Here is a 23,532-nt window from a genome sequence, read left to right as displayed (position 1 = left end):
TTGCGGACGCCCCAATCTAGATTTGTTTGCGACCAAACGGAACCGCCCATTCTACGCAAGTTGGCTTCCCCAACCAGGGTCGTACGGGAATGCCTTTTTGATGAACTGGTCAAAAATGTATGCTTACGCTTTTCCACCGATTCCTCTAGTCCCAAGGGTTCTTCAGAAAGTGCCGAGAGAATCCTGTCGCATTCTTCTCATAGCCCCCAGATGGCCTCGCCATATTTGGTTTTCAGAGCTGCTCCTTCTGTCGGAGTTCGATCCAATGGTGCTTCGTCCAATTCCGGATCTTCTTACTATGAACCAAGGAAAGGTCTGCCATCTGGATCCAACATCTCTGCGATTGGCAGCCTGGCGCCTGAACACTATGAGTTTGTCAACTTAGTTATGCCTTCGGACTGCAGGGAGGTCCTTGCTGACGCCAGAGCACCCTCCACTATCAAAACCTACAAACTTAAGTGAAAACGGTTTTGCCTTTTATGTGAAGCTTCAAATGTTCACCCGGTTCATTCTAGGCAGGAGCAACTTTTGCCTTTATCGAAATCTGGGCTCTCTCACTCTACCCTTAAGGTTTTTCTGGCCGCAATTTCCAGATTCCAACAGCATGGTTCCAACTCTCTTTATTCTTCAAGAATAATACAACAATTTTTCAAAGGCTTATTTCGAATGTTTCCGCCAATTCGACGTCCAACTCCGTCTTGGCATCTGAATATTGTGTTGGCACAACTCATGAAGTCCCCTTTTGAGCCCATTCATAAGGCTGCTCTCAAATTCATCTCTTGGAAGACTTCTTTGCTTTTAGCTCTTACTTCTGCTCGATGAGTCAGTGACATACAGGCTTTTACTATTAAACCGCCTTTTCTTCAATTCACCAGGGACTCTGTGGTGCTCTGCACTAACCCGGCCTTTGTCCCTAAAGTACCTTCTGATTTCCACTTAAATGAGCCGGTCATCTTAAAGACTTTTTTCCCTTATCCACAGCCGCCGGCGGAAAGGACTTTACACTCTTTAGATGTTAAAAGGTTTTTTATCTGCAAAAAACAGCCAGTGTCCGTAAAACTGACCAACTTTATAGCCTACGGCAGGATGCGTAAAGGACATCCACTAACTGAACAGACTATTGCAAGTTGGATATCTAGTACGATTTCCTTTTGCCATCAGCAAGCGGGAAAGACACTTCAAACAACGGTCAAGGCACATTCTACCAGAGCAGTCTCCTCTTCTGCTGCTCTCTTTGCTGGTGTGCCTCTTCACCAGATTTGTAGAGCTGCAACATGGTCCAGCAGACATACCTCTACTACTGTCTGGAAGCTGCCCACAATGCTGACACAGCGGTGGTGCAAGCAGTGCTACGTAATCTTTTTAAGTAAGGTGAACCTCTGTTTCTTCCCTCCTCCTGCACAGAATATATATTTATATGTATATATATGTATATATTTATATATATATTGACTACGATTGACTTATAGTTTGCAATGTGCAATTCTGGAATTACTGCTTTCTATTCTGATTCAAGCATGTGAATCTATGAAAGACACCCCAATACTGGAGAAGAACATAAACTGTGGTTCTCCAGTATTGGTGTATTTCATAGATTCACATGCAACCCACTCACCTCCCCTCAGAGGCTCCCCTCATTTACTTGACTATTATGACACTCTTGTGCTAGAAAATCGGAGGGTCTGAGCCTCAGGGGAGAAGGTTCTAGAGGGTGCTGTTGCCTGATTGGCTGGAGTTTGGACTATACCCAATGACTTGGACGCGTTATTAAAGTGACAGGTTTTTTCTATTAATTGCTATATTACAATCTCTACTATGGAATATTTTTAGCTATGGTATTGTTATACTATGGATCTATTGCTATTTTGTGTACCTTGGGACTCCCACTTCGACGACGGGGAATGATTCAAGCATGTGAATCTATGAAAGACACCAATACTGGAGAACCACAGTTTACAGGTAAGTAACTTATGTTCTTGGTCCCCTTGAAATGAATTACCCTGGCGACACTGTAATCATAATTGTTCACAATCCTAGAGCTGCTGGGGACATTTTATCTTTAGCACAGGATAGCAGGGTAAAACCAAGCACCATAATCATACTTCTATTTGGTTTCTATTATAGACATTTAGCACCATCTGTCTCACTGAAAGTCTGGGTCATTAGCTCAAATTACCCTCGCAATAAACCCTGACTGAATCTCAGCTTACCCCTCAGAAACAGGTTCATGCCCCTGATCGATTTAGAGTAAAATGTTTGCCTTCAAACAGCGGGCTAGGGTGGTGTCATCTGAGCCTGGGATTCTGAGGCAAATATTTACCCATCAAGTATTATTGCCAATAGTCATTGCATGCATTTACGATCATGGACTATATCAGGGTTACTAAACAAACTCCAAAATGAGGACTGGCTATCTTTTGTTGGGAAATTTGATATTTTATGTTGCCTGGAGACTTGGGCTTTCGATTCAGGCACCATCAATGGGTTTATATCATACTGCTCTGAGGCACCCCCGTCTATTGCGGGAAGAGGAAAGGGGAGTTTAGCTATTTTTACAGCATGCTCTATTAGAAATTTGAAGGCTAACTTCCTAGCCCCGGGACCTTGCTATCAAAGCCTTCATCTTTATGTACCAAAGCAGCTTAATATTCTTTTAATAGATTTTTATTTTAACTTTTTTCGGCACACCTCATAGGTATTCTTTGAAGAGCTGGAAAGGTCAGTTTTAGATTTTATGCACAGACAGAAAAAACAGACACCATTGATATGGGCAGGCGATTTTAATATTTCCAAATGTTTGTACAAAGGTGACTGTATATGTGGTTTCAGCAATGTTCAGGGGGACAACACTGGCTACTTCGCACACTCAAATTATGTTGAAACACTTAATGAGCTGGTTTTATCACACAACCCAACGTTTTTCATCGGATATTTGGGGCAATGGTGAAAACAATCCACCCACTTTTGTAGGAAGGGGCAAGGGCAGTACTAACGATTTTGTTCTTGTTTCTAGGGATATGGCATGTGAACCTATACATTATGAGGTATGCTCACTCCCCCACAACGACCATAACCCTATCTCAGTACGTTTTTGAGCCTCCTCTTATTATGATACACATGGTAATATCATGCCCGCGTTTAACTATCAGCCAAATAAGAGGGTTCTTATAAATTTGGTTTCAATAGATCCACATAAAATCATTTAACACTTTGGTGGTGGAGGCTTTTATTGAAATCACTAGTTGTCTCTCCACAGAGGAAGATGCGCCCAAAATCCAAGACTGTTTTATGAAGATCTGTGAAATTATATCCCATAGGCTCGTATCAAATAAACCCCTCAAAGAGCAACCCCCGCATCCATGGTTTAGTTCTGAATGCACCAGAGAACTTAAAGCCCTAAAACAGGCCATTAATAAAACACCACGTAATCTTAGTGACATAAGGGAAGCAAGACATAAATATAAGCTAGTCTTGCAACAAAGGAAACAAGACATCTGAGCTAAAGCTTGAGAGGATCTAAATAAAGTGGCTGATTTGAAAGACGCCAGATTCTTCTGGAACATAGTTAACCAACCTTTTTTGTCGGATAACCAAGCTTCTAGCATTGAATGCCATATCACTGAGACTGACTGGATTTACCACTTTATTCTGTTTTTAATCCAGATAAGAAAGATGGTGGGTGCTGAAGCGCAAATATGCCCGACCGCTACCCCAGAAATGAGGAGTGGCTAATTGATCTTGTAGATTTAGCTGCAGTCAAAAAAGCCATTATGAATGCTGCAAGTAGAAAAGCCCCTGGTCCGTACGGGGTTCCAATCGATACTTTTTTTAAATAATGTGGAATTCTGGGCTCCCCTTGTCACAAATGTATTGAGGGTAGCATTGAAAGGCGATCTTATAGATTTATGGAGTAAAGCCATCTATAAGAAAGGGGATTGCAACTTCCTCACATGTTATCACCCAATCTCGTTGATTGATACCACAGTAAAGATGCTTGGGAGGGTAATTCTGTGCAAACTGGAGGACCTGGCAGAGGCTAGCTCTTTTTTCTGGCCTGCCCAGTATGGCTTCCGACACGGTTTAGGGACTGTAGAGCAAACGCTCAACCTAAATCTCATCATAGGTGAATATGTCAAAGTCAGGAGAGGGGCCATACATATGGCATTCATGGACCTCTCCTGTGCTTTTGACCTTGTAGATAGGAGCATATTATGGGACCTAATGGAGCAGATGGGAATTGATCCCCCTCTCGTGGATCTGGTAAAACGCCTGCATAGGGACTCTACAATGAGCGTGAGCTTTACACGGAATGGGGACTGTACAGCTCCAATAAAGGTGACTAGAGTGGTGGTACAGAGTTGCATATTAGCACCTTTTCTTTTTAATTATACAATAATTCTCTAGACACTACTTTAAGGGCTTGTAGTGATGATGTCCCTAGGATTGGTATGCTGCCAGTCCCCGTGCTGCTCTACGTGGATGGCGCAGTTCTTTTAAGTGTTACCGCAAATGCCCTTCAAAACCTTCTTAATGTGTTTAATGATTTTATGCTGAGAACATAAGGTACATCAGCCAAAATGTTGTATTATGACCTGTTTTCCAAAACATTTTATATGGGGGGGGACACACAATTTGAAAAGCTTCCTTTTTCTAACTACCTTGGCATTTTGTGGGAGGCAAATAGATCATGGGACAGGCTACTTACTCAAAGGGTCCAAAAGATGTGGGCAACAGAAGATGCAATATTCAGATTTACAAAAAGGCTATGCCACATGCCAGTCCATGAAATGGTTTAACTTTATAAAAGCAAGTGTCGATCGGTGGGCACTTATGGAGCCGGAGTCTGAGGTTGTGTTGCCTGCACGAAACTTGAAGTGGTTCAGAGTAGGTTTTTGTGCAGGCTTTTGGGTATTCCTAAAACTTCCTCAAGTCTCATTGCACATTTAGAATTGGTTATAGGGTTCGTGGAGGATCGAATCTCTATGGCACCTCTTTTATTACGGATAAAGCTATGGAGCTATACAAATGTAGATGTTTCGAGGAAGGTATTGCTAGATTGTCTAAAATTAGATAACATGACTGCTATCCAGTGGTTGGCCTGCATGCGAAACACCTTTTATAGCCTGGGGTACAGCCATCTTTTTGAGTCACTGCAAAGTATAAGCCCTGACCTTAAAATGGAAGTCAGAAGGAGCCATAAAACTTATAAAGAGGGAATTTAACAAGAAAAGTCCCTTGATATGCCGGTAGTTACAAGATATATGCAGATTTCTACATCATCTTATGTGGAGCTTTACCCGAATTTTATAGCAAATTCAGAGTACAGATAGTTTCTCACTAAGTTGAGACTAAACACAGTTCACATCCTTGTGGCTTTCCCGCTAGTGGGTTACTGGTTTGCTTCCCTCCCATGTTGCCCTTGTGACTGTGTTAGTGCCCAAAACACTGTGCATTTCATGTTCTTTTGTACGTTTTATGACTCCTGTAGATTGCGCTTTTTACGTCCTGTCCTACTGCATAAGCACCTTAATTCTTACAAAGAGGGTTTGATCTATTTGCAAAGCTTACAAACACATGATGTTTGCACTGCTGTTCTTAGTTATATCATTGCTGCTGTGAAATTGAGGAGAACCTATGCACGTTAATGACAAATTAATGATGTTTTTACATTGTTATTTATATTTTTGAAGATGTACATGTTTTTTTATTCTGTGCTTTTATGGTTAAACTATGACTGAGTAAAGATGATGATTTTGATGATTGATTGAATGGTTATCTTTAATGTGTCATATAAAGGTCCCATGACATTTACTAAAACAAGCATTCTCATCATAATGCATACACTTCATTTACTCAAAGTTAGGAGTCATCTAGTAACTACCCCAAAAATTCTATCTTTATGTAGCCTCCATTATCAGAATTGTAGTAAGTATTCAAGCTAATAATCTAGCCTTAAGAAAAGCTGCTATTATCTTTACTGATTTTAAATATGCCTTCGGGGTTGCTCAAGACCTTGGACTCCTCTGGATGCAGAAGGTTTTCCTTGCTTCCTTGGTGCCCCAATAATGAAAGGACCCTATGTAAAAATGTGCTTGATGCCCTTCAACTCCCAAGGGAGATTGTGATAGCCAAATGTGTTGCTAACTAGCCTCAGAAAACAAAGTGTGTTCTGGGAATGACCCTGCTGACAATGCTGCTAGGAAAGTTGCTATTTCTCTTGATTACAATGTAACATTATCTCCAACTACTGCATCTTTAATGCCCAATATACCCGACCTTACAACTGTGGGGGAACTAATACCAGAGAGTGAAAATAAACTGTGGAAATAATATGGATGCCTCAGTCATTTGAGTGGTTTGTTGTGAGACAAGACTGGTAAAATGGCTGCTCCAAAAATTATGTCACTCAATTTAGCCATCTTATTATCAGGATATTGGACATGTCAGCAGGGACGACATGACTCATGACATAAACGTCACATGTTTAGCAGATTATTTTGGGACCATTTTTCAGCAGCTCTGTATCTCCTCAAGCCTGTGATATTTATGCAGTGCCAAAACCTCGTCTGCTGCCCAACTTTCTCCTTGGGACTGATTTTGTTGTGTGTCGATTTAGATACCGTATATAGGTTTCCCGATTTATGCCCTTATGTAGGCACAATTTGCATTGCCCATATTTAGGCATAGAAATCCTACCCTTATTTAGGCATTATCCATGCTAACCAAATACAGGCATGGCCACCTGCACCCGTTCATCTACGTCACAACGAGTGCTTGGAAAACCAGACTCTTAAGCCTTTTGGACTTTCCCTTGCTTGAATATTGATTTCTCCAAGAACTCATTTATTATGCATGAACATCTATTCCTTAGGGGTTCATTCATGACGTTCTTCTGCCCGACTATTACGTCAATACTGGAATTCCTAAACACCTTCAAGGTATAAAAATACCTTCACTTACCATGGCAAACCACAGTTCGGCTGCCAGCTTGCACGACGCGGGTCGCCACGGCAAGTTCGGAAGGAAGTCAAGTCCCCGCCTGACGCACTGACCAGACGCTGTCATCCTCCTCGCATAGAATCCAACTCCAGTATTTCTGACTCCCCTTGCGGGGTGTTAGAGATCGAGACTCGAAAAGAGATTCCAAACTCACTCATTCTAAGGTATGGAGCTGACTAGAACCTAGAGGGACTTTTGGCAAATCTTGGCAACTATAGCTAAACTAGACTATAGACAAACAGTACCTACTTCTTATCTTGTACTACACTTAGGTTAGGTACACTGGGGTACAACTAGCTAGAAGCATCAGATGAGTATTAACATTTTAGCCTGTGTTATTTATGTATGTATTTTTATGAATATCTGTCATAGCTATAAACCATTCTATTGCAGTATTATTTTATCTTACTGCTAACGCTGTACGTATTATACTTCGCATTCTGTCTTACGATTGTAGCAGTTCATATCTCTTGCGTGAGAAATAAGACTGTTCAATAAACCCTTTTTATTGAAACGCCCGTCTCTCTATTTCTGTGTAACTCTGTAGAAACGAAGCATGCATGATTGACTGAGTGAAACTGTTATCTATTGTTTCGACGATTCTGAGATTGTTCCGACTCTAAGGGAAACAAAGTTGTCATGTTTATGCGGTTGTCAGAAACTAATTCCTTCTTGTTTATTTGAGAAGTTTCTAGTGATCTCTGAGTTAGCTGGCACACACAAGTAATTAACTTTAATGTACTCGATAGAGACATTCTGACCTCAGTCCTATGTCAAAACTATAGTGTATATTATTCCAATGCGCAGAGCCTATAAGGGATATAGGAACTACACTACAATTTATTCCCATACAAATTGACTTCATTCAGAAGCCCTGTTGTTGCTCCTCCATGCTGCTTTTGGTTTGTAATGTGTTTTTGGAAGAGCGAAAATCTATCCCTAGACAGGGGTGAACAGAACCAGTGCATCTAAAACACTGAGCAGAAACTTTATTCCTTGTTTTGGGATTCTGCTTAAGATCAGAAGTGATAAGTGGGCTCATTTTGTATTATTCATGTTTCAGAAAAAGTCCAAAACGCTATGTATTCGTAAACATTATTATTGTGCCAATAGCACTGAATCCACCAGCAAGTTGTAGTGCTTTAATGGAACAATAAAAAATAGCTTTTCAAAAATATGTGTTAAAACTGGGCTCAAGTGAACTGATACTCTAAACTTAGCCCTTATGGCAATGAGAACCATTCCTAATAAAAAAAGCTGAGTTGAACCCACACACATTTTAATGGGATCCGTTTAATTCTTACATTTACCCTCCAGTGTCTCAACCTTGGCTATATTTGCACATATCTGATGGTGTGACTCAGTTAGTGCAAATGACTAATTTTCTGTTTCATTAACTTTTGTTCTGACGTGCAAGAAGCATTGCTCACCACCCCGTTTGAAGCGTGTCATAACCTGGAGCCTGGCAATGAGTCTAAGTGAAGATCTACTAGCAAATGTCGTCGCTTCATTTGAGGTGGCGAGGGCTCTACCAAGTCCTTCTTATCACCAACACCATCATAAAGTGCAGGGGACTCTCACTTGGATCAGTGCATCACATTGCAAGTGAAGTACAGAACTTGTAGAAGCCCAATCTGCTCTAGATTCCAGAGGACACACAACGAAGGACTGACCCAGAAGCAGCATCTGAACAATGACTTGTGATCTGGGTGGTGGGAAGCATCCCAGGAAACTCATCTCTTGAGGATTTGACTGTCTGTGTGGTTTTATGAGAAGAAGCAGGTGGGTGGCAGTCTTGATGAGGTCAACTGAACAATGCCCCCCACTCTCTCCAGAGGTAAATGGTTTTCCTACAAATACAGTGCTTTCCTGTGGGACTTTGATCAATAAAACGAAGGCCTAAAGCTTTTCTCATGCTGGCTTTGCTCCCATGTGCCCACTGACTCCAATGGGGGTGTAACAATGAACAGTGAACCTGATGCACTGAGTGGGAGGAGCAGTGTAATGACTTACATCTACATGGTTCTTCATTCCCAAAATCAAAGAATCCAAAATGTGTTACACTCATTGATTTGACTGTGCCTAGGTGTGCTCAGGAGGTACTGCCTTCTGTTGTCCATTTAGCTACTGCTGCTGAAGAACTGGTTTGCGAAGAAAGGAATGATAGCATATACATGGGACACAGTGAATGTAATGTAACTAATCCAGGGCAAAGAACATATACCTTTCCTTATTTTTTCTGAAGTTGCCATGACTAGAATTGTTTTTCCTCCTGGAGTACTAATCCCCTGGAGTGGCGCTTCTGAACAAGCTGTGACGTCCTCTTGTGGTTATCCAAGAAGTGGTCTATTTCCTGCTTTCCTGCTTACGTGCTACCTGCTAACACATCTTCTTTTTTGTACCGGAGCAAGAAAAAGGAATTCCACAGACTGCACAATTCTTTGCAATAATGTTTCCACACTGGGATTAATCCTGTTGACTAAAGCGATCCGCCAAGTTGCTAAAGTATATTAGTGCCCAACCAATTGATCAAAGAACTGTCCTTTTACAAAATAGAATGGGTGATTTTGGACTTCATACCGGCTGCAATGCGGGGCATCTCTCCCATAAAAGGAATTGAATGCTGTGTTTTTCTTCTCAACAAACCCACGTAGATGGACGAGCAGATAAGTAACCTAGGAAATGATGTTAAAGGCTTACATACTGTTGTTGATGGACTTAAACAGTGGGTTCTCTGGTCTGAATTCCAGAATATAAATGGGGACTGGGGTATGAAGATTATGAGAGCTATCCTCTTCATTAATGTTGCCTTTCATTTATTTATGTATTGGTACAAATTTGCATCACCTCAATACATAATAATCTACTTTCACTCTAGTGCTTCTGATTGATGACTTTGATGATGATTATTTGCAAGGGAGAGAAGATAATAAAGGACATGAACTGATCCATATAATGAAGATCAAATTATGCATTGATGTTTTGATTTGCATTGTAGAAAATCACAAGAAGGAGGGATTGTACTATAAATGTGAAAATGCCCTGTATAGTTACTTGACTAAGGTAGCCTCTAACAGCCACGCTTTCTTACTCATGCCCGTGTCCATCTCCAAGCCTAAACATGCAGTATCTCTGGCACCCAATGTGAGGGTTTTAAAGTTTGAGAGCAGAAATTTGTGCTTCACCTTGTCTAGGGGAGATCGTATCCTTGGCTGATGTTGGGGAAACCCATGCTCAATTTTTTAATTTGACCTACTATGTTTTTTAATCAAATAAATTTCGGACTCTATGGAAACTTGAAGCCACATCCTGTCTGTTAGATGGACTTGCCACATTGACTGTAATCCATCACATAATCCTAACCCTGCAATTGTGTTATGTTTATTTGGAGAGTGCTTGATTGCCAAGGCTTTATAGAAGCAGACAAAACTATGATACAGTAAAATTATACACTTATAATCATAAGAGCCTAAACTAATTTTCAAAAGTCATAAATCAGAAATTAAGAAGGGAAGAGGAGAGAGTGAGCTGCAGAGAGAATATTCAAGAGAAACATAAAAACACCAAACCTTAGAAGTGGTAGCGGGCAAGTGGTTTGAACAATGACTGAATGAATGATAGCATTTGTAGAGCACGCAGCTACTCGAAACAAGTGTCCCAATGCTAGCAGTCTCCATCTCACTACTGACCAGGGACAGCCCCAACAACTAAATAACCATGTTGTAAACAGTTTCTTGAAAACCATCAGGTCCGAAATCGATCTGAGGGTTGCTGGAAGTTTGGTCCAGGGCCTGCTTTAGCATTGGTGGCACCCAGTGCAACAATGTTTGTTGGTTCTCCCCAATGACCTCCTTCTCCACTGATTCCCTCACTACCACCCTTTAACAGTGTCCCTCAAGTCTCCATAACCACTCTCTCTCATGCATTTATTTCGCTTTATAGCACCACTCATACCAGTGTATGGTGTCAGAGCACTGTGCATCACATACACTTTACACAAAGACAATGAATCATAAGTGTGTAAATCAGTGTATGGGAAATGTTACATCAGACAGAGGACTACAAGGTGTAGGATTTGCATGTCATCCATAGCGGTAGACAGTATAGTTTAAGAAATGTCGCATGTCATCCATACTGGTAGACAGTATAGTTTAAGAACTGTCCTTCTCCAAATGCTTATTTATTGAGGGTACTCTCGAATTCTCTTTGCTCCAGTTATGTTTTGTTACTCCGAAAAGTAACTTTTTGCACCTTGTGAAAAAGTAACTTAAAATCTGTCTTTTTACAAAGTATTTTTCTAATTGCATCTCATTTGTTAGAGTGGATAAGATCATGTGAACACAGAATGATATTAAAATTTTATCTACCTCCTCCTCCTCCCACGTGCTTTTGAAGCGCACGGCCAGGCGTCCCCGTCCCTGCCTTCTTATGGTTGATGCTGCCTCAGTCTCAAAGCTCAACAAGCATTTGCAATCCAATAGGTCTCGCATTTGAGAGTTTGAGGCATTGCAAATGACAATGCCTTTTATTTATGTGTTTTGAAAACCTGCAAGAGGTGTGTAAACACACACTTTGTACTTATAGTCATTGCTTACGAGAAGCAAGGCTGGCAATAAAAGAGGTGCAATTGATGCCGGCGTTGCTAGTCGTAAGCAAGGACTATAATTACAAAGTGCATATTTATGCACCACTTACGACAAGCAAGGGTGGCAGTAACTCTGCATCTTTTACTGCCAGCCTTGCTTCTCGTAAGCAAGGATTATAAATAAGTACAAAGTGCATGTTTACGCAGCACTTGTCGGGATTCAAAACACATGAATAAAAGGCATTGTCATTTGCAATGCCAATAGCTCAAACTCTTGCAAATGCAAGACCTATTGCATTGCAAATGCTTGTTTCTCTTATTCACTCTTAATTTCCAACTCTGTTTTGCCTCTCTCTGTTTGTGTTCTCTCTCTTCCTTCTTCACGCTTATTGTTTTCAATTTTATGTTGAACCCTTTGTTTTACTCCCCACAGCTGTACAACTCGATACCAACAATCATGGACTGCCTGCCTGGACCTCATCATAGAATTTTAAAGGAAACCCTCTTTTTGAGGGACTTTATCCAAAAAAAGATTGAGTCACACCGTCTGACCTTGAACACAGAATCTCCTCGGGACTTTATAGACTGTTTCCTGATGAAGGAAAACAAGGTAACTGAAACTCTGTTATTTGGCTCCCTTAATGGTTCTAGAAGGCAGCAGGGCACAAGATATTAGCTGCCTTTTTTACAATGTCGTCTTGGAAGGCGTGACTTAAAAATATAAGCAGCCGCCTTCCATCCACATTCTGTGTCACATGAGCATTGGCTTTGTTAGGGAGGACTCATAGGGCCGCTACTTCATGAAAACGAAAGGGCCTTTTCCTCATACATCTCTTATTGCCTGGGCGTGCATCCATCTGCTTCCCAGAATCTCCAAATTCTTTGGGCACGATGCACAAATCTTTTTCTATGAGTCTTACTCCAGAGTCAGTTGTTACTTACAACTTACTCCTGAAATCCCGTGAATGAGATACACTTACTTAGGAAAAAAAGTTCTGTCCATTGGGTCATCAGTACTGCAGCATTTAGAGCCTAACTTAGATATGTGGGGTAATAAGAGATTCATAAAATATACTGTAACTTTTCTGACTGCTTACCTCCATTGCCCTTTCTGTCATTAGGAACCCCGCCTTCCACACATTCTAAATGAGACCACCAGGGACCAGAAGACATTACATTAGAGGAGCTGCTCAATTAAGGACAGCCTTTCTAATGTAATTCCCATTAGCATCCTTTCCTAACAGCCCAGGACAGAAAAAGTCCTGAAATTTCCCTTAAACTCACAGCACATGGGGGGGTGGGGCATCAGCTCTGATATTCCTCGAAATGGAAATCACTTTGGGGGTCTATCTCCAGAAAAAAACTTAATTGGCAGATCACTATCCCACACTATTTTTTCCCGAAGCAGCTTTGACCGAGTATGCAAGAGCTGTTTCAGTGGAAAAAATGGTTGCACCCACTCTAGACTGTATTAAATTATGGAATTTGCTGTGACTTATGTAACAAAGGCATTGCTACCTCCAACATGTAATTTTGGATGCCAGGCACTTACATGCTTTTCAGATAGAATTAATTTCTCTGTTTTTAAGGTGCATTAAGCACAATAATAAAATGTTTTTTGTTAAATTAAATATTGCTGTTCAAATATTTTAGAGTTGCCATCAATCTTGGCACACAAAGTATCTGAGCTTCTTTGCAGGCTTCAATCAATTAAATCAAAATATGCGAAGGATGTCACAGTGACGGCCGGTTATTCGAGCTGGGGTGGGGGACTAACACATAATCACACTCACTTATCTACATGCACACTCACTAATCCCCATGCATTCACAACTGTGCACACTTACACCCATGCACCAGCACATACACACGCACACCCATTCACAGCACACACGCTCTCACTAATACACATACATTCTCTCACACACACATACGTATGCACATATGCAGCAAACATTAAAAAACATTTTCAAAACTTGCTTGCCACAGCTGTGAGCTCGAGTGGTGGGAAGGATTGGGACTGCCGCCTCTTCTCATTGGCTGACCTTGTTATGGGTCTTCACAGAGTGGGATTGGGTCAGTTAGACTGCTGATCCCACACTACTCTGTGAAGAGCATCACAAATGGAAATTCGGCCCTCGGCATTTCAGGGCTTAAAACTAAAGCGCCCAGGTCCGACGCACCCCCTTGTCGTGAGGCTTAGGAGGTCATGCCCCGAGGGCTGTGAAATCTTCAGTCTGGCAAAGTTCAGCTCAGGCACCCAGGCACCTGCGCATTCAGCACATATACAGCACCTGGCTACCTAACCTGAACAAAACTGGCCTTTGCTCATCCTAACAGACACTCTTTACGTTTGCAAAAAGTTGGGGGTCTGGGAACCCTCCACCCTTAAGGACGGGACACTACTGGGATGTCATATAGTAGTATATGAATTATTATTCTGTCTGAGGATGTTTTCCACAACAAGCATTTATTGGGCCCTCTAGCCGTTCCGTGCTATTGAAGCAGCTGAAAATGCTATTCTTAACTCTGCAGCTGAAAAATCAATTTACCTTTGAGATATTTTAGCTGGTAGAGGCTTCATCATCCTGTCCCTATGACTATGTCTTGGCTAATTGGTTCCACCAGTTGTCATTTCTATCATATTTCAACTTATGCTTGTATGTGCCCATTGCACTGTAGTGTTGATTGGAGTTTAATGGGTATGCATCCATTAGTTTCCAGAAGATACTGACCCATGTGAATCTATTACTCTAGGAGTGAAGGTACACATTCACTACTTTCTTACCACCACTTCCCATGCTATTTTTTTTTTCTGGGAAGGGAAGCTACCCACAAGACACCTCACTTCCCAACTAATTTCCTGTTCTCTGCCAAGTCACTGAGTAGAGGCTGTTGAAGGGACAGGGTGGGTCGGAGGGTCATAAGTACTGGGAAGAGTGAGGAAAAATCTTGAGTCATGAAGAATACATGTAAGTAATCCTAGCATTATAAAACCCCCTTTCATCAGCAAAAGGCCATGTAGAGGAGAAATGCTTTTTTTCCCGTCATTGTCACCCTGCTCCATTAAAAAGAAAAGATATCACAACTTGGCAGGTTACAATTAAATTGTAGATGCTTTAAGCCAGCATGGATCCTAACATAACTTGTGATCCAAAAGCTAACTTAGAGCCCTAAGAAACATGTGACCTATATTGCAAAATAAATGTAGATGGAGACGACCAGGTGGAAGCCTTACAAATCTCACTAATGGACTTGCCTGCCCATTCAGCCAGGAAGCCGCCATTCCTCTGGTTGAGGGAGCTTTGACTGTAACAGCGATCTCTCTATCACAATTCAAATAGTCCGAGGAAATTTCCATCTTAATCCACCTTGCAAAAGTGGAAGAAGAAGGTTTCTCTCCACTCTTGACAGGCCGGAACTTAATGAAAAGGAAATCTGAAACCCTATATTAATCTGTTCAACTTAAGTCAATTTTCACTGTTCTTACCACATTTAAGAGGTGAATTAAGGAGTCTGAATTGGTGTTATCCTGATGTAGAGCCAGGAGGACAATCTCTTGGTTCTTATGAAAGACCGTGTTGATTTTCAGAAGGAATTTAGGATCTAGGGAGAGTACAATCTGATCTTCAAACACCTTCAAGTAAGGATGTCGACAGACAATTGCTCCTAACTCCCCTAAATGTTAAGCTGAGGTGATGGCTAAAAGAAAAAACACTGTTACAGTGAGGAACTTCTCAAATGTAGTTTCAATAGACTTAAACAGAGCAGCCTTTAGTAAGGATAAGACTAGACAGAAATCCCAGGCTGGAAAGGGATTATGAATCCTGGTTTTCAATTGCTTGAACCTTCTGAATATGTTGGATACAAGAGGTTCTGTAGGAGATAGATCACTCTAGGATGATCTAAATACCTGAAATGCCGACTGCTGTAACCTCAGAGTTGAAACCTCCAATCCTTTTTCAGAGGCCTCCTGTAAAAACTAGGTGATATGAAGATCTGCAGTTGTAATAGGAGAGAAATTCCTTTCTGCACACCATAGATCAAAGCAAGCCCAATTGTGATCATACGCCCTATTAGTAGACACCATTCTAGAAGCCTGTAGAGAGTGCTAGCGAAATACCCTTAACCAGGAATCTCTCCCTCTCAGGCAGCCTTAGTCGAGCCAGGGTGGCTGTAGGTAGAAGAGGGTAAACCAAGTAGGAAGGAGATAGAGGCAGAATCCACTCTTGACCCACCTGAAGGTTTCTAAGGAGGAGAACCAATGTTTCATTTTCCTTAAGGAAAGGACTAAGGGAAGCTCCACTAATTATGTCTGAAGCCTTACAAGGAGCCACAGAATCAGGGGAACTGGGGTGTGGGGTGTCAGGGAAGGTGTAATGGAGTCCCTTCAGCTAATGGCTTGTTAGGGTATCTATGCCTGCGTGATCATGGTATCTGGTGAAAAACAGTTAAAGCTGAGAGTTGTCTCTCATTGCAAATAAATGCAACAGAGAGACTCCCCTCCTCCTGCATACCCCTTGGAAGATGACAGGATTTAGAACAAAGTCCTGGGAGCAAGAAAACAATCCTGCGGAGGGAGTCTTCCCTGGGAGTTTAGGGAGTCCTCAATGTAAATGGCTCTGAAGTTTAGAAAATTGTGTCCAACCCTGACACAGATCTGGTGAGTGATGTAATTCACAGAGTGGAACCTGTGCTGAACTGTTGATTCAAGTAAGACATGGTTGTTGTGTTGTTGGGAGACACTATCAAGGCCTTCTCCTTCAGCAGAAAAGCAAAGCACCGGATCACTCTCCAAACTGCTAGTAACTCCCTCCAGTTGGATGATTTCCCCATATCTAGTGCATTCCAGAATGTGTGCACAGTCTGATTACCTAACACTGCTCTCCAACCCAAACTAATGGCATCTGTTGTTAGAACTACCAGGTTGGGGTAAGCGAAAATATTTCTCGGTGCAGAAATGAGGACATCATCTATCAAGAAAGTTTCTTCTGGATTGAAGAGGGGACAAGAATCAAGTCCTTGTAATCTTGTTGGAGCTAAAGCCAGTGATCTGCAATGTGAGACACCTCTGGTCCCAATAAAATCGAGCTCACAGGTTGATTTTGAACATTGCCGCCTATACTTGAAAGAAAGAAGAATGAAAACACAAATAGGTATCTTTCTTATCCTTGAGGATACAAAAGAGAATAGAGGGTAAGATAATCAGATTATAACAATATTTCTTGGAATCTGCAGGCCCTCGCTTGCTGTTTCTCCATCCTTTGACATCAACATCTGCAAGAGGTACCTGAGCTTGATTTTTCTGGATGTTGGTTGTGATCAGAGTCCCTGAACCATGTTGAAGATGGCACCTGTGTTCTACAGCCTCTGTGATGTAGTAAGATCAAGCTTTGGTTGGTTGATGAGAAATCCAAACTTTTGAAGGGTTAAGATAGTAGATAGTGTCCTCCACCGACTGACTGAGAGAGAGACTGAATGAGCAGATAGTCCGCAAAAAGGTGGACTACCACCCCTTCAGCGCGCAGGAGACCCAGGACTGGAGCCAGGACTTTGGTGAAAATCCTGGGGGAAGTCTTAAGTCTAAAAGAAAGTACTTGGAATTGCCAGTGGTAATTGCCTACTGAAAACCTGGGGAACCTCTGATGAGGGTGGGTTATGAGAGAACGTGGTAGGCATCCTGAAGGTCGAAAGTCAAGAAATCGGCCCAGGTAATCAATGGGATGACACTCTAAAGTTTGTGGTGGGACAAATTGATTCAGAAATCTCAAATCTCTTATCATTTGGAAGATCACTGATGCCTTCTTGACAATAAACATCATGGACCAGCATCCGAGACCTTGTTCTGATGCTGGTAACAGAAGCATTGCATTATTGGTGACTGTTGGGCTTGGCCCTCTCTGCAGGGTAATCCCCAAACGTTTTGCCTTCACCCTTGCATTTTGCTGAATTTGTTTTTGTTGACATTAGTAATTGTGCTCACTCCCTAAAACATGGTAAAATTGGCTTACATCTGATTGGCATATTTAAATTACTTATAAGTCCCTAGTAAAGTGGCATACAATGTACAGATGGTCTGTAAATGAAACACTACTAGTGGGCCTGCAGCACTTATTGTGCCACCCACTTAAGTAGCCCCTTAAATCATATCCCAAGCCTGCCATTGCAGCATAAAAGCAGTTTTGAACTGCTATTTCAACTTGGCAATATAATCCCCTTGCCAGGCCTTAAACTCATTCCCCATTTATTGCATATAAATTACCCCTAAGGTTAGGTCCTAAGGCAGGGTGGATTTTAATTAAAAGGATAGACATGTACATTTAAGTTTTACATGTCCTGGTAGTAAAAACTTGTAAATTCATTTTTTACTACTGTGAGGCCTACCTCTCCCATGGGATAACATTGGGTGCCTTATTATATTCAATTAGTGCTAACGTTTGATAGGGAATCGGTAAACATTTCATGTTTGGTGTCTGTGAAACTGTATTTTAAAACCCTCTTTGATGCTATAGTCTGATTTTAAGTTACAATTTTGAAATTGCCAATTTTAGAAACATGTTATTTTCCTGCCCTAACTATTTGGTGGCTGTAGCCTGTTCCTGGGTCACATGACAGACAGTTGGACTTTGTTTATACTTCCAGGCAGCAAACAGGCACACACCCACTTGCAACTGAATAGGCAATGCTCTGCCTTCACACAAAGAACGTTTCACCTCTGCATTGTCCATGCAGCCAGCTTGGAGCTAGGGCAGGAAAAGCAGGAAACTTCAAGCACTTCAAAGGGGATTCCCAGGAAACTTCTAATTCAAAAGAGGTACCACGTGTAAACATAGGATCCTCAGACCCACTCTTCAGTTCACTTTCTGGACCAGTGGACGAAATATGAGGACTGCCTGCTTTGTACTTCAGAAGATGTCTTTGCTGCACCTGGAAACACTGTTCTGCTGCCTGTAGCCGGCCTTGAACCTCGGAGGCTGCCCTGCTATTAGGGTGACTCAAAAGCTAGTTGGCTTGTGAAACAGATTAATTTTAATCTGCTTGGTGCAGGGTCACCACTCTTGCTAAGGGTCCTTATCAAGTGAGGAGGAATCAACAGTGGAACAAAGTACAAACCATAGGTAATTTATTAAGCATTCAGAATGGGTCTCCAACCAACGAGCACCATGGAGTTACTCAAGGTAAGGAGCAAACTTGAACAATGGCTACATGGGTTTTATAGGGAAGATCACAAACAAGGAATGCCCAGAGGTAAATAGAACTTTGGAAAGAACACACAAATGAGCTAAGGCAAGAATCTGACAGCCTCGGTGTCTTGTGCAATTTCTCAGTTTTAAGGCTGAACAACAAGATGTGCTATTCTGAGTAGACTTTACTTAAGGATTATCTATTGCCTGAAAACCTTCGAGCAAGCTGACTCTGCATGTTTACACAGCCTACAATGTCTCAACCTGCAATTCTTTACCTAATGTTTATACAGATGCGGTGTCAAGAAGAGAGCCAGGCTGAAAGTAGGGCAGGGGTAAAAAATGGATGAAGCATAGCTTAATCAAAAAATGAAAGAATCAGATTTTATATTTTCACAAGGTGGCCCTCACTGCCACAGAGAGAAGCAAAAATTAGGTGCACAAGCAGGTAACTGAAAAGAATTGGTGATTTTAGAAACTTTTCTTCACCTAATCTAGTCCTCAGATATATCAACTCAGTTTGTTTTTTAGGAAGGTACACCAATGCGTTATTGGATATGTCCGGCAACATATTGCCCGCCATCCCAGTGGAACTTAGGGCCTCATTAGCTCCAACGATACATGACGGGCAGGATGTAGCCAAGTATGTATTCCGCGGTGGTCTGGACCAGTGCTTAATTTGTGAAAAACATTGTGCCAGGGCTCTCGTCAGGAGGCCACTGCAGTTTGTACAACACATTGCCACTGCCAGCGCTGCCAATGATAGTAACACAACTACTAACCATCTCACTCCTGCAAGTGTGATGATTCAGACTATTTCAAGCCCCCAAAGCTATAAGAATGGCTTAGGCGGCAGGTAATAGTCATTTTAAATGTACATTGAATTAATAATTTCATGTTGTTGTGGTCATCTCTTAATTTGCCAGACACCGCCATCTTGTGGCAGAAAGTCACAAGTGCTGGTGTTCACAATTAATTGCCGGTGCTGAGCACTGGAAATTACTCACTCAAGGACTGGTCTGGACAAAAAGAGCTGTTCGCACCAGTGATGTGGTCAGAGGGCATGCCTTGGATTAGATCAACTGGGTTTTCATGAGATGTGCAGCGTTCCTAAAGGAAACGTCCTTTGATGGCTCCAGGCTATTTGGAGTAATGGCTGTTTCTGTGCTGAAATAATTCAAGGACAGTCCCTCCACAGCACGATCTCTGAAACTGTTGACAACGGCTAAACAATTTCCTCACCAGTAAAGAAAACCCAGAGGCTATTCCAGGTGTCTAGCTTACTGGCAAGAATAACGCTCTCAATCTGTACTGCAATAACTTACCCAGCCCTTTCGAAGCCAAGGAGATGGTGACATGAGAAACTGTTCAAACCAGTAGGGGCAACAATCCTCCATTTTTTAATCCGCTGCTGCAGCATGTACCAAGCCTCTTTAGTTTGCATTTTCAGACTCCGGTGTTGTTGGTAGGAGACACAATACAGAATTACTCTGGCTGGAGATTTACCACATCGGACGAGTGGGTCTTACAAATTGTTGAACTGGGATACATACCCTTCATTTCCTCTCCTTTTCATTTTCCCCCCATTATGGAGTAACGTTTGGAGGAGCACTCTGCAATCCTTATGCTGGAAGTCAACCTTCTGCTGTCCAAGGGTGCCACTGAGTGGATACCAGACTCGAAGAATGGAGGAGGATGATACTCGCTTAACTGCATTTTTTGTAATCAGGACAGATTCCTCAGGCCTATTTTGGACCTCTGCATGTCGAATCTTTTTCTGAGGAAGGATGGGCTGAAAATGCTTACTCTGGCTCAGATCCTGTAAGCTCTGGATCCAGTAGACTGGATGACATCCTTGAACTGGAGAACACATATTTCCATATACCTGTTCTTTAGTCCACGGGCACTACCTGCAGTTCATAGTGAGCCAGGAACGTCTTACCAGGCTCCCCTTCAGCCATAACCTGGCTCTTTATTAGGTTGATGCCGGTGGCTGGTGTCCATTTTCCCAGGTCAGGAGTGCATGGATTCCTGAGCCTCGATGACTGGCTGTTAATGGCATGCTTGCCGTGTCAGTCATAGAACACCTTCGGACAACTGCAAAACGCCTAACATCCTTGGTGTAGGAGAGTAGGATCTGCACTTATGTTGCCCCCACTTTTTTTCTGATGTTAACACTGGTTTCTGGCTATAGTCTGGCTGGGTCCCTGCTAATCAGGGCCCCAGTCTCTCTGTTCTCTCTAATCGACTTGCTGTGCATATTAGATGCACTAGTGATTGGATTCTGAGGTACCCTATGAGCCCCTAGTATATGGTACCTTAGGTACCTAGGGCATAGGCACTTCACAGGCCTACCAGGGGCTGAAGCATGTATTATGCCACCCCTGGGAAGCAGACTCAATCTGACACCACAGGCCTGCTACTGCAGCCTGGGTGAGGTGGTGTTAGCACTCCTCACTGAGGTATAGGTTCCTATATCTCACCATACACACACATATAAACCTATCAGCCACCCCTTTGGCAGGCCCTATCAATCCTGAGGGCAGGGTGCTTGGTTTACAATGTGAGGGGGTGCCTCTGCATGAGCAGGACCCCTCAGCAGCTGGCAGAGTCTATTCTCTGTTGCTGTTTGTGGATGCGGTTAAACCATATACTCTTAAGTGCATTATAAATGCTAACTTTGGAATGACTGCATCAAAACATGTCATGTTTGGTGTCAAGCAACTTGGAATCATACCCCCACATCAGTCCATGATGTGGGAGTATGATCCCACCCTTCTAGAGGGGACGACATGTGCCTACTGTGGTAACACGGTAGAAATCTGAAAGAGCCCTGGCATCACAAAATGGATGCCACCAGCACAGACACTGGGCTGCCCTCCTGCTGCTGACTGAAACTCGCAGTGGAGGAGGCCCAACAATAGGCATCCTGTCACAGGGAGGTGTCACCACCTTCCAGACAGGATTTAGTGTATTGGGGCTGGGTGGGTGCACTTCTAGAGTGCTTTGAAGTCCTGCACTGGGGGAGCATTAGGCTCCTCTGTGCATATGCCAGTTCAAACTGGTTTAGGGGCAACCTGTCCCTGCTCTGGCGCGAAACTGGACAAAGGGAAGTGGGTGTAACCACCCCCTACCCTGACCCTCCCAGAGGAGTGGTCATAGAGCTAGTCCCTCCCCTACCTTCAGTATAAGATATGAAAACCTTGCCATTGCAAGTTAGATATCCCTGGACGATAGTTTACAAGAAGAATCCTGGCCCTTTGACGTTCCACTACCTTTGGAAGACAGAAGAATCTCCCTTGGAGTCAAGGAGCGACTCCCCTGCTTGGCAGGCACCAAAAACTCTAATCAACGGTTGCAAACTCTCCCGCTCCCGCCGGAGTCCGAAGTCCCTGCAGCCCCGGAAGTTGATTTCCTGACTTCTCGACGGCCATTGTGAGTCCCCAGCAAAGCTGAGGCGAGTGGACCCCACGAGTGACGAGGAACTGCAATACCTGGGAACCGTGCACTATTGTTGAGTGCAACCCTTTCACGACATTCTACGAACTTGTGCTTTAGACCATTTGTGGCCCAAGCCTCCAGCAGGTTGTGCACCGAAAATCAGAGGCCTACCCCGTCCCGAGTGACCGTGGGCTCCTGTGAAGCATTTCCTCACGAGGCGTCTTTGCAATCCCTTGCCCGTTGGCTTGTGGGTACTCCGAAGACTTTCTGATCAAACCAAAGGGCTCCCCTGGTTGCTCCAGGCCTGCCCTCACTTACCCTTGCTGGGTGAGTCCCTCAGACCTTGCTGGTCTGCACCGCTGACTTTATTCACTTACCACGAGACTTGCTGTTGCCAAAGCTTGTTGGCTCCAATCCGGTTGCCGACACCTCAGTAAGCTGCAGATGTTGTGGGACACTCCGAATCCAGTTGCTGGTCATCGGCGATGCCTCCTGGTCCTCGTGAGCGAAGAGTCAAAACACCCTTGATCACCTGAAATCACACAACTTCCGTGGGCATCCATCTTCCTGGCCCCGGGTCACTGGCAAGTGACTGTGAGCACTGTCCCTTCAATTTTCAGGTCATCTTCATCTTGAATCCAGCCTTGGATTCCACCGGACACTTCTTCAGTTTTCGCAAGCAGCAAATCTTCTTTGGTCTCCATAGACAACAGCGACGCAACCCGACACCAAAAGACACCTATGCACCCGGCTTCCCTGGGTGAGGTAACTCGTGCACTTCGGTGCCCTAGTGTGTGTTGGCCCTCGAATTACTTACCTTGGTCCTTTAGAAAGGATGCAAGGGGGGGGCAAGATGGCGGTCGCTTGAGGCTGCAGCGCCCGGTAACCAGAGCAGTGCCGGCATGGAAAAGCTGAGACAGATGCTGTGCAGTGCAGAATGATCGAATGGCTCCGATCCCTTCTGGAGGACATCCCACCGAGGGCAAATATTTAATACTAAGGTTGGCAACGCTTATAGGACTCTCCGTTCTACGCTACTGGGGTAGAACGCAAGAAGCACCAGTAACCCACCTGGAAGCTGGTCCGAGTGCCCGGATGGCTCCGAAGGTGTCGGCCGCGGCTGCTGCAGCGAAGGCGAGAGCGGCAAGACTCGCACAGCGGGAGAATGCTGAGGTGGGAGGAAAGACGGCGAGATCCCCCGACGAGGTGCGCGATGCCCTTACAGCTCCCAAAACAGCAGGACGCGGAAACGCTACTCGGCCTAAGGAGGGCGGCGCAAGGACTGGTCCTACGGTGGCCGAGCTGTTCCGGAGAGCTCCGCTT

The 23,532-nt window shown here is 43.3% G+C and overlaps 1 protein-coding gene across 1 annotated transcript in view; it reads left to right on the top strand.

The window, feature by feature from the left end:
• The window catches only part of LOC146797971 (cytochrome P450 2C20-like), a 483,019-nt gene that overhangs the window by 282,030 nt on the left and 177,457 nt on the right, over positions 1-23,532 (top strand). The window contains exon 6 of the mRNA XM_085625190.1: positions 12,018-12,194. Coding sequence (XP_085481316.1) covers positions 12,018-12,194 — 177 coding nt within the window. The remainder of the gene's footprint in view (positions 1-12,017; positions 12,195-23,532) is intronic.

The sequence above is a fragment of the Triturus cristatus genome, chromosome 9 (assembly GCF_964204655.1).
Source record: "Triturus cristatus chromosome 9, aTriCri1.1, whole genome shotgun sequence".
NCBI lineage: Eukaryota > Metazoa > Chordata > Amphibia > Caudata > Salamandridae > Triturus > Triturus cristatus.
This window is presented reverse-complemented; position numbering and strand designations above follow the sequence as displayed.